The sequence below is a fragment of the Callorhinchus milii genome, unplaced genomic scaffold (genome assembly GCF_018977255.1).
Source record: "Callorhinchus milii isolate IMCB2004 unplaced genomic scaffold, IMCB_Cmil_1.0 Scaffold10, whole genome shotgun sequence".
Classification (NCBI taxonomy): Eukaryota; Metazoa; Chordata; class Chondrichthyes; order Chimaeriformes; family Callorhinchidae; genus Callorhinchus; species Callorhinchus milii.
In genome coordinates, this window is record NW_024704751.1 from 7,135,797 (window position 1) to 7,152,624 (window position 16,828).

Genomic DNA, 16,828 nt, shown 5'->3' on the forward strand with positions numbered 1-16,828 from the left:
TTTGGAGAGAGGGGAGAAGGGGGGGGGGGGCGGGGGAAAGCGGGGAATAAAGGAGATTCAGCGTCAACGCTTCAAAATAAATTTTGGAACATCTCCACCTCGCTGGCCGTGTGTTTCTGATCAGCACAGCGCTGGGTGTGGGTGGCAAACCCCAGATACAATCCTTCACTTCTTGTTAAGTCTTTTTTTTTAAAAAAAGCACGCTCGCACACTTACGCACGTTCACACACACTCGCACACGCACACCCACACACACTCGTGTTCGGCGGAGGTCTCCAGGCTGTGGGGGAGCACTGTGTCCTGCTCGCGGCCCCCCCCCCGCCACCACCACACTCGCCGCTCCGCCACCCCCTCACACCTCGCTACATCACCTGCTCCGTGGGCCTCATGAGGATGTCCCCAATCTGAAAAGAGAAACGACACAAAGGTGACCATCGATCACAGTACAGGGTAATCCCCCCCCCCCCAGACCCCCGAAAATCACACTCGCACACCCCAAAAAAACACACACACACAAACACGATGCATTTCTATAAGAAAAATTCTACAATCCAATCTTGTTGAAACCCTCGTAAATTGAAACTTCAGATTTCTTATTGCTTCAGGTATGTGAGTGCGCGTGAGTGAGTGCGCGTGAGTGAGTGCGCGTGAGTGTGTGTGTCCGTGTGTGAGCGTGTGTGTGTATGGGGGGGGGGAACAGAGAATTGAAGCCACTGGCGGTGACTCGTTTGCAGTGTTTTGCAACATAAATCACTGAACAGCTTCCATAAGAGCAGCAGACGGCCACTTGCCTGGACGTGTGGAGGGGCGCTCAGTATGTAAACAACAGCGTGTGCCAAATCCTCCGCCTTCAAACACTGAGGAGAGAGCGAGAGAGAGAGAGAGACATTCTTTACACAATCGCTCTGGGACGCTGCCCTTTGTGAGGGGCGCTATATTAATGCAAGTTGTTGTTGTACATTGGGCTCCGACATTACAATAATAACCCTTGCATTTGAAGAATATACCGTGGAGTGACTGCTTTGTGGGCGAAACACGTCAGCCAATTTTCACACCGCGATGTCCCACAAACAGTTGTGGAGCGAGTGAGCGACCAATTTTATTTGGGGCTGGGGTGGGGGTGGATCGTCGGCCAGGACACTGGGAGAGAGGGAGAGAGAGAGAGAGAAAAAGTCCCTTCTCTTTTCCAATAGTGCCATGGGATCTTTAAAAACGCTCGTTCACTTCACAGCTTGAATGGGCTGCTGCATTGGCAAAGTGACTGTACTTTTCGCTCACAAACATACGGTCTATATTCTGTGAAGCGCTTTGAGACGTCGAGAAGACGTGAAAATGCGCTACGTCAAATGCAAGGATTATTATTACATTAATACTTTACTCCTGTGAAGCGCTTCGAGGCGTCCCAATGACGTGATAAGGCGCCGTATCACATGCAAGGGTTATTATTGCAATGTCTTCTAATGATCATTATATTATTATTGTTAACCCGCCGGCACTTCGCTTTCCCAGGAACCCAGGCAGGCGGGCACTTGGACTTGGCAGAGGTGAACGTTGTTGACTTGCTCTGCATTCTTCCCGGGCACCCAGCCCGGGCAGTCCCAGGCTCCAGGCACATTCCAAGAAGTGGGTGAGCGGGAGGGCGGGGGCGGCGGAGGAGATACCGAGGCAGGTTGCCACAAATGGAATTTAGACAGCAAATCAAAAGTCATCCGTTATCTGGTTCGATCGCGGTGCTTGAGACATCAACAAAAAGCAACAAGATTACATTTACGCACGGCTTGTTTATTCCCCTGCGCCTCCCCAAAATGGGTTCGTCTTCGAGATGCCACTGAGCGCTTCACAAAACATACTGTAAAGTCATTTGTGGGCGAAACCCGGCAGCCAATTGCGCACAGCAACGTCCCAACAAACAGTCGTGGATCGAGTGACTAAATTATTATAATATTTTTGGGGGCGAAGGGCCAATCAACTAACAACCGGGTTCCTACCTAGTGCTGGGTAAAGAGAAGTGAGTGGAGTAAGGAAACCTGTCTAAGGCTTTGCCCTGTTCGGGAATTGAACCCAGGTCCTGTCGTTTGCGAGGCGAGCGCGCTAACAACCACGCGAGGAGACTCAAAGATCTAAATCGTGTACAAGCAAGAGCGAGCGAGCGCTGCGTACCTTAAGGCTCTCGTAAATGGCCGCAGCTTTCTCGGGGTCGTTGTTATGCAGCCTGAAAGCAAACTGCGTCTCCACCAGCCCCGGCGATATAGCCTGCGGGGAGCGGGGCAGAGAGTTAATCATCAAAGCAACCCGAGGGTTACTGTTTCTTCCTCATCTTCGCCCCCACCCCCCCCAGCCGCATGCCCCATCACTGCGTTTGAACATCTCTCTCCTCACCCCCAGCCCCCAGCCCCCCCCACCGCTCACACACTACTTCACAAGCCTCACTTGTTTCTTCTCCCCCCACACACCGGGCTTGTTTATTCCCCTGCACCTCCCCAAAATGGTTTCCTGGGGCTTGCCTCTCCCCCCGTTCCCCCGCCACCACCAATACTCCCCGCAGCTCTTACCGTAGCCCTGATGTGGGTGTTCTCTTGCCGGAGCTCTTGCCTCAGCCCCTCTGTCAGGCCGGTCACCGCGTGTTTTGTAGCCGAGTAGAAGCTAATGGTCGGGGAGTTCGGCACCCGGTGGCCAGACATGCTGGGGTTGGGGCGGGGGAGCGAGAGAGAGGATCAGACTTTACTGCGAGCGACTGGACATAAAGGTGCCACAGCCAGAGCAACCGATCCATACCTCGGGACACGAGCGGTTGCAGATGTGACTGAGGGATGGGAGTCGAGCGGGCGGGAAACGAGTTTAGGGAGACTCCGCCTGGCAGCCGTCGCTCGCTCGCGATCCTCGTCTTCCACAGAACAAGGGGGAACAAAACCCACTGCTCCCAGCAACACAAGTGTGCGCACAACTCACAAACACACTGACGGCGCTCGTGCACAAACACACACACGTGCGCGCGAACCACACCGTGACTTGCGAATGCATTAGTTGCGGAAAGCATCGTTTCCTAAATCCACTTTGGTTTCTTTCTCTCTCTCTCTCTCTCTCTCCCTATTAAAGGTCTTGGAGAATTCCCAGAATTTCAAACACACCTGAAATTCTCACACACGCACACACACACACAGCCCCTCGGGGCCTGGCCTGCTCTCCGGCTTTGTACCGTTCGCCACAAGAGACCGAGTTACTGCACCGAACGGTTCCACAGAGACCCGATCGATTTCATACCAGATGTTTCATCACTCTCTAAATGGAGCTTTCCTCTCCCCCACCCTGGCCTGCTCCAGGTGCTAGCGCCGACCATCCCTCACCCCATCCCACGCCCGGCCCAGCTCTGTGGTCAGTGAGTCTCTTACCTGTTTATGTTAATGATGTGACCGTCGTCCACATTCCGCTCCCTCATTGACTGGTAAGCCTCCCGTGTGCAGATCGCCAACGCCATCACGTTCACCTGGGCACAGGAACAACGGACGGGCAGGTCAGATCAGGGCAGGACCCCTGCCAACCCCCACCCCCATCCATGTCCCAAAGCACTGGGTAATACCCTGGGTTATTGTTACACCAGCCCAGGACGTGTTCAAAAGCTCATGTTGTTGTTCAGCCCTCGATAGCGGTTCGTAACCCACCCGAGGGGCGTGGCGTGGTTAAGAGCGAGATTTGCGGTGTTTGCTCTCACCCATTCCTTAGGATAATTAATGTCGATAGGAATCGTTTTGCCAAAACACCCGGGGACGAGGAGACTCGCTTGATTCTTCACTTCGGTCATGTGTTTGGGGAAATAATTACACCCCTCTCCATCCCACCCCCAACACCCCCCCACCCCTCCCCTCAACATGTTAAAAAGAAATTTTTAAAAAAACTTTAAAGAACTTTTCGGGGGAAAATTATTCAAAAGCGGAAAAAAAATCGAAAACAAATTGCCCCCAAAAACGAGGCCCTCCACACCCCACAACCCACACCCCCCCCCACCCCTCCGTCACCCCACTCGGGTGATGACTCACAGCGATCATGTTCCTCCAGCCCTCGGTCCTCCCGGAGAGCAGTGGCTCAGGGTGAGCCAGGCCGGCATTGTTGATGCAGACGTCCACTCCCTGGTGGAGGGTCTTGATGGCCGAGAACATGGACAGGATCTCCTCCTCGTTGGTCAGGTCGCATTTGTAAGGGATCAGAGTCCCGGGGTAACCGGCGCTCTCACACTCCGCCGCCGTTTTCTACACCAACCCAAAGAGGAACAGGGGAGAGGGTTAAGATGGGTGTAATTTCGCCCGGCTCGGCGACAAACAACTTGCATTTTTTATACCGCCCCTATCGTTGTGACGTCTCAAAGTGCTTCACACCATACACTGTGAAGTGGAGTGACTTTCTATTTTGTGGGCGAAATGTGGCAGCCAATTGCACACAGTGGTGTCCGACAAACAGGCGTGGGTCGGATGAGCACATTTTTTTTGTGGAGGGATTATTAGCACCGGAAAGCGATCCGCCAGTCGACTAACAACTGGGGCTCCTGCTCAGTGAGCTCAAAGCCGCCGAGGATGGGTGGGGGGGAGCCAGGTGTGCGTATGTGCGAAGGGGGGTCGAATGCACCAACCTCCCAATCCAGAGGAGAGAGAGAGAGAGAGAAAGCAAGGGAGGGAGGGAAAGACCGAGCCAGACTGCCAAATGATGACAAGATGAGTGTTCAGCCAGGCTTGAGGTTACACACAGCGCAACTGCCGAGAAGTGTTTGTGCAGCCGGTCCAGTCCAGTGCAGGGCTGAGCAGCTGACACTGGAACTGCTAATTGATTCCAATTTAATCCCTTTAAAAGCGTCTCCGAAGCCAACTCCGAACAAAGGCTCGGGGTGGGGGGGGGTGACCTTTCCCGAATAACTGTGCGGTACATATACCTCCCCAGGGGAGGAGAGGGCAGATTTCCGGCCAAAACTTATGCAACGACTCGGATGGATTCGAGACATCACTCTGTCTGAGTGACTCTGTCCGAAACTTCCTCCCCCCATTAAAGTCACTACCACTCACTCCACCTGCGTGGACAACCCAACGCGAGTTTGTGTTTTGGGTTCTGAACGCCTCCCCCAACGCTTAATGTGCCAGTTGGGGTGCATATGGGAGGTGGGGGTTGGGGTGAGGGCATTGGTGCTACTGAGCTTTTACACCCCACCCTCTCCAAGCAAAGATAGAAGGACCCCAATGATAATAATAACAATGATTGCGCTTGACACACTGCCTTATCACGGCATTGAGACGTCTCAAAGTGCTTCCCCGAATATAGTGGTAAGTGCAGTGACTGTCTGTTTTATGGGCGAAACGTGGCAGCTAGTTTTGCGCACAACAGTGTCCCACAAACAGCTGTGGAGTGAGCGACCAATTCATTTCATTTGGGTGATTGTTGGCCAGGACACCAGGAGAGAGAAACTCCCTTCTCTTTCTGAATACCGCCAAGGGATCTTTAACCGAAGGACGGCACCTCCGACAATGCAACTCACCCCCAGCACTGCATTGGAGCGTCAGCTTAGACTATGTTGGTTCCAACATGAGGCTTCTGACTCAGAGGCGAGAGCACTACCACTGCGCCAGGCTGACACACAAAGCATCCAGCAGATCGCAGCAGCAGAGACAGAGGTAAAGATAGAGTGAAGCCAAGAGATCAGATCTTTCCCATCTGCTGTCTCAAATCCCCAGTTATGCAACCACCTTCGAGTTGCACTAAGTTGACCCGTTGAGGCGTCAGTCGCACAGTGAGGGGTCTATAAAAGGCACCGCAAAATAGGACACGGACCGAAGTCAGGTCGATCCGAATTCAAAGCGGACTCTGCTGTGGGGACGCAGGGCTGGCCACGTCAATTCTAGCGATTAATCATTATAATTATAATAACCAGAAATGACAAACAATATTTGCATTTGGTGTATGTTGCTATGTACAAATTCGGCTGCCGTGTTCGCTCGCAAAACACCGGGTCACTACCCTTTTACAGTGAATCCTGTGAGACGCTTCACCTCACCTACAAATCCCTCCACACCCTTGCGTCTCTCTGCCCCCACCTCCTCCTCCCTCCCTCCCTTCACCACTCGCCTCTTCCATCTCTCCCCACTCCCCCAAGCACGAGAATTCCCCTTTTTAGAGCAGAATCAAGATTACATCCTCCACGACCTTTGATTGTTCCAACTCCAACCCCATTCCTTCCACTTCCCAATCGTGAACTCTACCCACTGAAACCCCCACCCCCACTCTCTCTCTCTGCCCACTGTTATCAATGGCTCAAAGGTATAATTACAGGCAATAAGAGGAAAGTGCATCATACGCCCAGAGGGAGAACATTACGGATTGCAAATAAAAGTCCTCCCTGAGCTAACAACCCTGGCATCCGATTACCTTAAAGCCATTGAAGGAGCGGTGCCAACCAACCAAGCGCAATTTCCGTTTGCTGTAATTTGGTGCCAGACTACCAAAGTGGGTCGCTCTCTCTCTCTCTCTCTCTCTCTCCGTGCTGGGAGGTTGTGGGTCTCCCGTATGAAGGGTGCTATATAATAAGGAGGAGGTGGGGATAAGGAAGTGGGGCGCCAGGCTGATTTCACCCTTGCTCTAACCCGTCACACATTGAGGCCGACTGTCTTATTTCCTGGTAACTCAATCCACCTCCAGCTCCTGGTGAGGAGCATTCACACTGCAGCTAACATTTGATACCCAGCATTCAGCCCGTGTTTTGGTCTGTCCGGATTAGTACTGCCCTGGCAGCGATCAGCCAACTCAGCACTGGCCCGGGCCCAAAACTACCACTTGAAAATGATCGAATCCTACTCTCGTACTGGGCAAAGATCAGCCTTTTCCCTCTAGAGCTGAAGTCAAACATTTAATACACTCAAAACAAGTTCTGGGTTTTCACAAAGCGCTCAGTCAGGGCACGAGGTGTCATAGTAAATTGGCCTCAAAGTTGAACCCCAAATACTCTTTGAAAATCAACCCTTGGGATGACAAGACTGTAGATTAACTATTAACCATTAACCACCTCGCTCTATCAGAGCCGAGCGCCGGCTAAACCCTGTGTTATCTACCCAACGCTTAAAAATGATTAACCATTCGCTCTGGTATGATGCCACCACGCACACACGCAGGTTAAGTTACCAGGCAATGAGGATAATTGAAGTGTTTGAAATATACTGTCACCCCGAGGTTATGTCACAGCAAGCAGTTTAAACTCTGCCTGGTCACAGTAGGCACACGGACAAACACAAGACAACACAGATTGACTCAGTGCTCTCTCCCCTCGAAGAGTCATGAGGTTATGGGTTTGAGTCCCACGTCGGGGACTTTGAACTCGCCTTGTCTAGGCTGAGGCTCCAACGCAGAGCTGGTGGGAGAGGGAAGGGGAGAACCGCATTGTTAAAAGTGCCGTCCTTTGGATGGGCCAAAATAATCTGAAGTCCGGTCAGTGCCGGGCTCAGGAGGACGTTAACAATCCCATGGCCCACTTGGAAAAGACTTGGAAAAGAGACAGGAGTTTTTCTCTCCTGGTGTCCTGGCTAACAATCCTACCTCACCGCCCCCCGCGCCCCCAAAGATAAACATTGATCAGCCAATTTTTGCACAGACTTCATGGCTGTTGGTGGGACGTTGCTTTGCACAAATTGGCTGCCTACGTTGTACGGTAAATCCTGGGAATGGCTTGGAGGCGTTCTACCAACTTGAAAGGAAAGGTGCTGTATTAGATGAAAGGATTATTGTTGTGATATCACACATGGAGTCTCTCACACAGACACAGCGTCACACACAAAACGATGGCGGGAGCGAAATAAGGCGGCTTTCAAATCTTTGGCTGCAAAGGAAACAGCAAAATGTACCCACGATCATTGCAAACCTCTCAGGATAAGATAGAACCTACAGTCTGTCAACCTGGTACAACAGGAAGCCCAAGTCAAGAGTTTTGGACCCATTGCTAGAAGGCAATGATTCACGTTGTTATTCACCCGCTGCCCAGTTCAAGCTAATGAACAAACAGCATGTGATCACATGTAGAACCTGATTAAGACGGGCCTTTAGCCGGCGGAGGTCCTCACGAAGGGAAATACCAGCCACCATCTAATCATCAGAGCATAACAACAGTAACTGTGCATTCATGCAGTACAGCGGCCATTACATGGGAGACATCGTCGAGTGTTTGGGGGGGGGGGGGGGGGGGGGGAGAAAGAATGGGTGTCAGACATGAGCAAAGTGACTATTGGTGCGGTCGTAGGGGTTGGCTTTAAGTCAGGATTAAAGGTAAATGGAGGGAGGTGGGAAGAGACCGGAGGTAACAGCACCCTTCCTGGTAATAGGCCTCCCCCCCACTCCCCCTCCTCCAGAAACAACTGTTAAGAATTAATCATTAACTGGATAAAGAAGCAGTTCTTGGTGTCTGCCCCTCATTCACTCCCTGAAACAGCTTTCACAGGAACCTCTCTCCCCACCCCACCCCGTTTCTAAATACACCTCAAAACTTGGATATCCCCCCTGTATTTTGTAATGTTAGAAAGTGCAAAAGACATGACCCCATCTGTGTGGTGTATTGATCCCTCCCCGACCTTTCCACCATCAGGTCGTTGCACTAACGCAATGAATGTGATTAATATCTGACCCTGGCACCTGGGGTGCTAATGAACCTGTGCCGGGCGGCTCAGCCCAATACAATCTGGTATAAAAGTGTATCTCGCGCTCACTCACCCGCCTTTAATTGCACAGTTTGTTCTAGTAAACCAGTCAGCTGGAAACTTTCTACAGGCATAGTTGCTAGAGCTGCCAGCTTCTCGCTGATGTTTAATACTGTGGGACCACGTGTGTGCACTTGAGTGTCTGTTCTTCAGAGATGTTAAAGATCACACGACACTATTGGAAGCTCTAAGGAGGAGGGAACTTCTTCCATTGTGATCCAGATTAATGGACCAACAGCAACAAACAACAACAACAAAGTGACATTTGTAAAGCGCCTTTCACGTCGGGAGGATGTCCCAGTGCGCCGGACAGACAGAGTTTTGGACCCGAGCTGGGGGTCAGGATTGCTGAGGGTGGAGGGCAGGCAGGGAAGCAGGGTGATCGAAGAGGAGGGTCTTGAGATGGGGCTTGAAGGAGGCAAGGGAGGGGGCGAGGCGGAGGGACTGTGGGATGGAGTTCCAGAGGGTGGGGGCAGAGTGGCAGAAGACCCGCCCGCCAATAGTGGGTCGAGCAAGGCGGGGGATATGAAATGAGCTGAGCGGTGGGAGCGAGCAGGATGGTAGAGGGTTAGGAGGTCGCAGAGGTAGTGGGGAGCAAGACCATAGAGGGCTTTGAAGGTGAGGACCAGGATCTTGAACTGCATCCTCTGTGTGATGGGAAGCCAGTGGAGTCGGGCGAGAACGGAGGAACAACTCTACAACACAGGTTATCAGGAAGATTGGATTTAATCGTCAATCTCAATTTAATGCACTTAATCTCAACACACTGTCCCGAAGGGTGTGTGTGTGTGTGTGTATGAGAGAGAGTGAAAGTGAGAGAGCACAAGGTTTGTTTTGGTCAACTTGTTTTGGTGTCTGACACATGCACAAAACCATCAATTGAGACGTCTCGAAGACGGCGCTGTATCAGATGTAAGGATTATTATTATAATACCCTCATGAACGAGTATCCAAACCAGACTGAGAGTTCCACATACAACAACAACAACATAACAATCCTAGGAAGTTAATTTCTGACCCCTCACCCTCTAATTACAGACCATCATAACTAGAGACTTCACTCTCTGAGCGAGAGGGAGTTCAGCAACAAACTTTCGTGCTCAGCGCACACAGCATATGCCAGAAACCCACTCCGTGACAAGAAGAAATGTGATTAAATGGAGGCAAAGGCTGGCAGACTGAGTGTTTTGGCACTTAGATTGGTGTGTGTGTGTACGTGTGTGTGTGAGTGAGTGAGAGAGGTACTGGATTCCTTCTTTTTTTGAAAGAAAATGCAAATCCTGGGGTTTCATGGACACAAACAACAATCACCAGGAAAAAAAAATTACACTCAGGATTAAATGTGACAAACGAACACGCACGCACACTCACGCACACCCACAGTCACTCACACACACCCCCACACAATCACTCACACACACACCACCCCACACAATCACTCACACACACACACCCACACAATCACTCACACACACACCCACACAATCACTCACACACACACCCACACAATCACTCACACACACACCCACACAATCACTCACACCCCCACACAATCACTCACACACTCACGCACCCCCACACAATCACTCACACACACACACACCCACACAATCACTCACACACACACACACCCACACAATCTCACACACACACACCCACACAATCACTCACACACCCCACAGTTGAAGTCATTGTTACAAATGAAAGTACCTCATGCACCTGTCCTGGGAGTGAAAATCTACTGGGATCACCTAAAACAAAGAAAGGTACGTGCGTACTGGTTCCCGACTGTTGTTGTGTGTGGCTGGTTTCTATTGAAAGTTAATTGAGTGAGTAACTAGTATCTCCTCCAAGTCAGTAGTATGCTAATAGACTCCAAGTTACATCCAGCGCCAAAATGGTGTTAAGACAGTTGGGTATAAGACAAGACAGAAGCCTGAGTTTAGAAATGAGTAACCAATGGGCTCAATTTTCTCCTAAATTTGCTTTGAAGCTTCAACCGGTTGTTCTCGTGCAGGGTTGTCCCCACAGTGTAATGGCAGTGACTGCGGTTACTCGTCGAGCATGGAGGGCAGTGAGACTGGATCGCGAGAAGGATCCGACGTCGCTTGCACTGAGGGTATCTGCAATCACGACGAAACAGGTTAGTGTGGTGCAGACCTTCTGGAGAGGGAGCATTTTAGGAGCGCACCATCTAAACTGCCAACAACACATCATTCTATATTAAACACAAGTTTATTTCCAGATTTGTTTTCTTTTTATATTATTATTCATTAGCTTCCATCTGCCTTGTGATTCAGGTTGATAAGGGACCCCTTTACCCACCCCCCACCACCAGCTGCTATGTTACGTTTTTGTGACTTCTATTTCCTCAGACTCATCCCCATTCAAATGAATGGATTACTCACCTTATTGTTCATAGGACATTGCTGATGCAAATTAGCTGCTGCGTTTGCCTGCATTATAACCACTTAACCTCTTATTTTGTAAAGCGCGCCCAGACCTTTATTCTACTTGCGAAGCGCAGTACAAATCCAAGTTAATGGTGTGACCTCTGGCAGTTTTGTTAAGCTAAGATGGAAATGCCCCTATGGATGGCTGTGCTGATCTTAATGGGCTAAATACCTCTGGTTCTTTCCTCTAATTTATGTGTTTGAATTGCTTTAGTTTATTTCCAGATTTGAGACCTCCCAGCGCCTTGGGACGTCCTCTCGGCGTGAAATGCCCTATGCAAATGTAATTTTGTATTGTATTAGTGTTTGGATTGCAACAGCGATAGCGGATCTGTTGACGTGCTTGCCCTTTGCTTCTGACAGGCGACGACGCTTGTGTCCATCACTGTGTGGAGGACAAAGAGGAGGACGGGGTGGACAGCTGTGTGGAATGCTGGGCCAATGCCTCCGAGGAGAACACGAAGGGCAAGAGCAAGAAAAAGAAGAAGAAAAACAAAGGTGCAAAATGTGACGAGGATGTAAGTGTCTCGTGTTTTAGCAGCTTCTTAAGTGGCGTCTCTGGTTCCTTTAAGTGTTTAATTCCAACTCCAACTTTTTGGTTTTTTTTTATTGGGACGGTGGGAGGAGTTAGATAATGGGCTGTGTTTGCACACCGCACTGTATGACTACGTAATCCTATGCCACAATACCCCTGAAGGGAATTTCTTGTCTCATTCATTGATGGTGATTGCACTGCTTGAGAGACCAACCCCGCCCACCACTGTAAGCACTCTGAAACATTATCCTCTGTGAATAGTGTTGAGCCAGTCACTTGAGTGCCGTGTATCTGTCTTAAGTTGCCCTGATATTATCATTTTTCAGCTTCTGTTGAGCCGAAGAAATAATTAACAAAAGAGAATTTTAAAAAAAAATCTGAATTTTCTTCGGTTTTCCCACCCCTGTTCTGTAGAGCGAAGCTCCTGGAAACTGCAGCACAGACCTAAGCAGACGAGAGAATTTGGGTAACACTTTGCACAATGAGTTTCACCACGACAAAGCCAAAGATAGCAGTAACTCGGTGAAAGGCAGCCAGCAGGCGGCGTGGGTCACACAGATTCTGTCGGAGAAGCATTTTTCACAGTCATCACAAATTCCACCACCGGGTCTGCCTGATTGGGGACAAGGCACCAAAACCTTAATGGAACTGCTTGTAAGTACAAATGTCGATAACTCTCAAGAAAGCCAACTTGAAGCTTGCCAGGCATTGAATCCAAACCGTTGACATTTTTCTCACAAAATATACAGGCAATTCCCTTTACAAAATATTCTGTGAAGTGCTTTGGGACGCCTCGAAGGCGTGAAGGTGCTATATCAAATGCAAGGATTGTTATTGTGATTATTATGTAATTTGGCCAATGTCCTCCAACTCCCCTTCCATGCTCAGTTCATCCCCATTGTCTTTGTGAGATGTGCCTCGTGTGCGCAAGACGTTAATAATTGCAAGTTGTTCGTGGATTGCAGTTGAAAGGAAACAAATGTTGGCAGCTGCTGTTTGCGACCTATCTTATCACTTGGCCTGTGCCAACTAAGTGCCAAGGAAAGGGTAGAAAGTAATAGCCAGGCAGTTGGCGAGATTTCCACTCCCATTTAGTCAGCGCCTTGGGACGTCCTCCCGAAGTAAAAGGCACTCTATAAATGTAATTTTGTTGTTGTTGTGCCGGGAAATCAATGGAAAACACACGCGTTGCCTCCTAAGAGAGTACATGTTGGGTTCTAAAGAGCTTACCCAGTCAGTATTACAGTCGGGAGGCAAGATTTCTTATACTTGAGTGGAGTTGGTTAGTTCCTGAATTAAATGTTACATGCCTGGTTTCCTTTTAGGGTTTTTTTTAATGTAAGAACTATTTTAATTGGATTTTCACTAATGGTGTTTTTTTTTTGGCCCATTGTGTTAAGACTGAGCTGTTACATGTTCACTCTAGTTTTATAATAATAATAATAATCCTTGCATTTGATATAGCTTTCTCTCTCCAACACCCCCCCCCCCCCCCTTTCTTTCTCGCAATCTGAGAATTTCTTGAATACGCCTCCACAGGCTCTCGTGACTGTTTTAGGCAGTGTTGGCAGCGCAGCCACAGCCCATACACAAACCCTTTTGATTGCCTCACGAGTATTCTGCTACAGAAGTGCTAACACATCCGTTCTCCCGATCTTTCACACTCTTTAACCATTGCAGCGATGTGGCACTTCAGGAAATGGTTTCTGCCCCCCCTCCAGTTTTTCTCCTTCCCCATCATTAGTGTAAATAGTTTCAAAGCAATTAGTTTCTCTTAAACCATAGTTAGTATGGCATATGACATTGCCTTGTTTATTTAAACCTTTAAGCAGTTTTTTCTCAAAAAAAGGTTCAGCTGCGACTTTCGTGCCTCCTCGTGTTCCTGTCGATGTCTGGTTTAACCTCTTCCTTCTCCCTGATTTTTTTTTCTGTCCTCTTCTTCACCCTTCCCCATCAACAACCAACCAAAGTTCATCTGATCATTGTCTTGAACTGCCTTTTTACCTGGCAAATGCTGGCAGAGATTATTCTAACCGGAGCTATTGGGAATGAATACAGAAACCATGTTGCAATGCAAATTAATACTAACTTATTTTGCGTGGATTTTCTCCTCCCTCTTTCCTCTCCCAGGATGAATCTGAATGTACTTCTGAGGAAGAAGCCATCACCCCGGATGAAATTCAGACATTCATGGCAAATAACCAATCTTTCTATGTCAACCGAGAACAATATCGGCAGCTCCTCAAAGAGAAATTTAAGAAGTACTGTCGCTCCAACGACTACAAGAGACACTTCTGCAATGGCTGGCTGACGGTAGCTGGTGTGAACTAGCAAAGAAAGCTCAACCTTAGAAGCTACCCTTTTCTATGAAAACACTCAGTGACCACTGCGCCTTTTCTCTCAAATCTTAAAAAAGAAATTTAGATTTTTTTTGTTTCCTGTTGCATAATTTTATCTCGAACAGTTGGTGTGGTGATTAATTTTTATTTTTATTTTCTTTCTACACTCTCCTGGACAGGGCAAGGCGGGGGGTTGGTGAGAGGGCGGTGGCAGCAGCCAGGTGGGGTGGTGGTGGGGGGCTTATTTTGCTCTCGTCTGCTTTCTCGAGACTTGTGCAGTATCCAGCCAGATGTCTGCAAGATGAGCTTACTTTATACTTTTGAACAATGCCTCCTCTCCTCTCTCCCACTCACTAAATGTTTCTCCTCGCCGTGAGAATTAAAACTAAATGTCTAGTGACCGAGAGAAGCTTACCAATAAATGTGTACAGAGAAAATTGAAACTTCTGATTTAAGGTTTTACAAAAATTACATCCATTTAAAATGATGTTTGGATGTAACGTGTACAAGCGCAAAGTGCAGAATTTACAAATAAAGAATATTTATTGATATGCATAGCAAAATGTGCTGTGAATTTTATGTGGTTACTTGTTGAACACATCTGTGACGGATCGATTGTGACTGACTTGTGCTGTGTGCACAGGGGAGCACGAGGCTAGACTGTGTGCATGTGTTGGCACTAAAGATGGTAATCGTTTTGCAAAGCAAGGCCAAATGTAATGCGGACGTGCATTGACTTTGTGCCTTTCAAGCAGGCTAGTGTCTTGGAGCATTTAACTAATGAAATTTAACTATAGAAATGTACAGATCGGATGGTCATTTGGTCCATTGTGTCTGTGCTGGCTCTTTTAAAAAGCAATCTTTTCAATCCCATATAGCTGGCATTTCCCCATTTGTAGTTTACTTCTTCCAAGCCATGTTGTAAGATAAGGGCACTCCTTGGGATTGTGGGGGGAAAGGTCGTTCTCCCCCCAAAAAGTCCAAAATCTTAACTCATTTTGACTCGACTCATAAAGGATTAATATCTCATGCAATAAAGTACAAGGCAAAGGTTAATCTGTTTACAGGAGGAAGTAGATTTGTCAATTAAGTTTTTGTTTGCAAACTAAAAATACCAGCTGCCTCAGGGAAGGATAAAAAAATGTTTGGTTTTGTTACTCTATTTGTCTCGAACGTTGACATTTTGGGATCTAATTGCCACAAATTCATTTGTCAATTTTTACAAGAAATTTACAACTGCACACCCATTGGGAGTGCTTTGCTTTTCAACCCGTGTAGCAGACTTACAGTTGTTATGGCACAGGAGGAGGCTATTTAGCCCATTGTGGAAGTGCCAGATCCCCTGCTGGAGCTCTCTTAATCCCATTGCCCTGCTCTTTCCTCACCCCCGTTGTGTCCACACTAGTTTGGAATGATTTTTAAAAAGATTTCCCCACATCTTGCTGCTGCCTCCCAACATGCGTACTTGCAGTGTGAGCGAAGTCCACGCTGCACCTTAAAAGCTCAATTAGCACCCGATGCTAATGATTAATGACAACTCTATTCCTCTCTCGTTGACATTTTCGGATGCGGCGCAAATGATTCATTTTTAAGAACACTGATTCATTCACGAAAGGAATCTTGGCGCCTAGCGCTCTTGTTTTGGGTTTGAGAGGCTAAAGGGGGGTGGAAGGGGGGGGGAAAAAAGTCCATGCCATTAAAACGGAAGGCAAGCAGCGGAACCGTGCTGCGAGGCGCTACCCTGGATTCCCAGCGCAATTCGACGGAAACCAGGGTGGTGACGTAAGCAGTAACCGTTCACCTCTCCCTCGCTCGGGGAGTCTGGACTCTTTTTTTTTTTGTCATCGTTTGGCCCGCAGAAGTCGCAGTCGATCCCCTTATAATAATAATAATAATAATAATAATAATCCTTGCATTTGATATAGCGCTTTTCACGTCGGGAGGACGTCCCAAAGCGTTTCACAGAACACACTGTAAAGTGAATTGACTGTATTTCTTTGTGGGCGAACGCAGCAGCCAATGGCGCACAGCAATGTCCCACAGACAGTCGTGGATTGAAAATGACCAATTTATTATTGTTTTGGTTTTTGGAGGGATTATTATTAGGCTCTGTGTGGAGTAAGGAAACTTGCCCGAGGTTTCGCCCTCTGCCTGGAATTGAACTCAGGTCTCTCGCTCGCAAAGGGGTATAATCCCTTTGAAGCGCTTTGAGGCGTCTCGAAGGCGCGACGAGGCGCTGCAGCGAATGCGAGGATTATTAGTATTATTACTGTAAATAACATTGGGAGTGAGCAGAAGGGGAGGGGGCGGGGCGACAGGGGAGGGGGCGGGGCGACAGGGGAGGGGGGGGCGGGGGGGTGGATCAGGACGGGCGGCGTGCGCGTGCGCGGCCCTCGGCGGCGGGGGGGGGGTGATGGGGGCGGGAGCCCGTGGCGCGGTGCGTGCTGGGAGTTGTAGTGCGGGCGGCGCGGCGGGAGGCGGGTCGGTGGAGGGAGGAACGCGGTACGGAGCGACTACAAATCCCAGAAGCCGCCGCGCGTCGGGGGCGCCGAGAGAGCGAGAGAGAGAGAGCGAGAGAGTCGTCGTCGCCGCCGCTTTCCACTCACTTCACACGTTCGTTCGTCCGTCCGTCCCGTCCCGTTCCGTTCCTCCCTCCGCTGTGACCTCCGCCCTCCCCGCGGGCGCCACCGGAGAGCGGAGACCAACCCCCCCCCCCTCCCTTTCTCCTCCTCACACGGACACCAACCACACCGGGTCCTCTCCCCCTCACCCCCAACCGCCGCCGCC

General features: G+C 49.3%; 2 protein-coding genes across 2 annotated transcripts; one reads left to right on the forward strand and one right to left on the reverse strand.

Annotated features, from left to right (window-relative positions):
- Positions 1–4,244, reverse strand: dhrs11a (dehydrogenase/reductase 11a). Its single transcript, XM_007896603.2, has 6 exons — positions 4,035–4,244; positions 3,390–3,484; positions 2,553–2,682; positions 2,161–2,253; positions 792–857; positions 1–404 (listed from the first exon to the last, which is right to left on the reverse strand). The coding sequence occupies exons 1-6, from the start codon at positions 4,152–4,154 to the stop codon at positions 363–365; spliced, it is 546 nt and encodes a 181-aa protein (XP_007894794.1). The 5' UTR covers positions 4,155–4,244; the 3' UTR covers positions 1–362.
- A 6,156-nt stretch (positions 4,245–10,400) lies between these two features.
- On the forward strand, positions 10,401–14,598 carry LOC121848066 (gametogenetin-binding protein 2-like). Its single transcript, XM_042338916.1, has 5 exons — positions 10,401–10,480; positions 10,732–10,857; positions 11,531–11,685; positions 12,117–12,356; positions 13,833–14,598. The coding sequence occupies exons 2-5, from the start codon at positions 10,779–10,781 to the stop codon at positions 14,031–14,033; spliced, it is 675 nt and encodes a 224-aa protein (XP_042194850.1). The 5' UTR covers positions 10,401–10,480; positions 10,732–10,778; the 3' UTR covers positions 14,034–14,598.
- Positions 14,599–16,828: the final 2,230 nt, after the last annotated feature.

Bases quoted from the DNA above. Each gene is read 5' to 3' on its own strand.
- LOC121848066 (XM_042338916.1), top strand. From the start codon at position 10,779: ATGGAGGGCAGTGAGACTGGATCGCGAGAAGGATCCGACGTCGCTTGC. The intron at 10,858-11,530 runs GTTAGTGTGGTG...TGCTTCTGACAG, and splicing joins CTGCAATCACGACGAAACAG to GCGACGACGCTTGTGTCCAT. The intron at 12,357-13,832 runs GTAAGTACAAAT...TTCCTCTCCCAG, and splicing joins AAACCTTAATGGAACTGCTT to GATGAATCTGAATGTACTTC.
- dhrs11a (XM_007896603.2), bottom strand. From the start codon at position 4,154: ATGTTCTCGGCCATCAAGACCCTCCACCAGGGAGTGGACGTCTGCATC. The intron at 3,485-4,034 runs GTGAGTCATCAC...TCCTGTGCCCAG, and splicing joins GCTGGAGGAACATGATCGCT to GTGAACGTGATGGCGTTGGC. The intron at 2,683-3,389 runs GTAAGAGACTCA...CCCCAACCCCAG, and splicing joins CACATCATTAACATAAACAG to CATGTCTGGCCACCGGGTGC.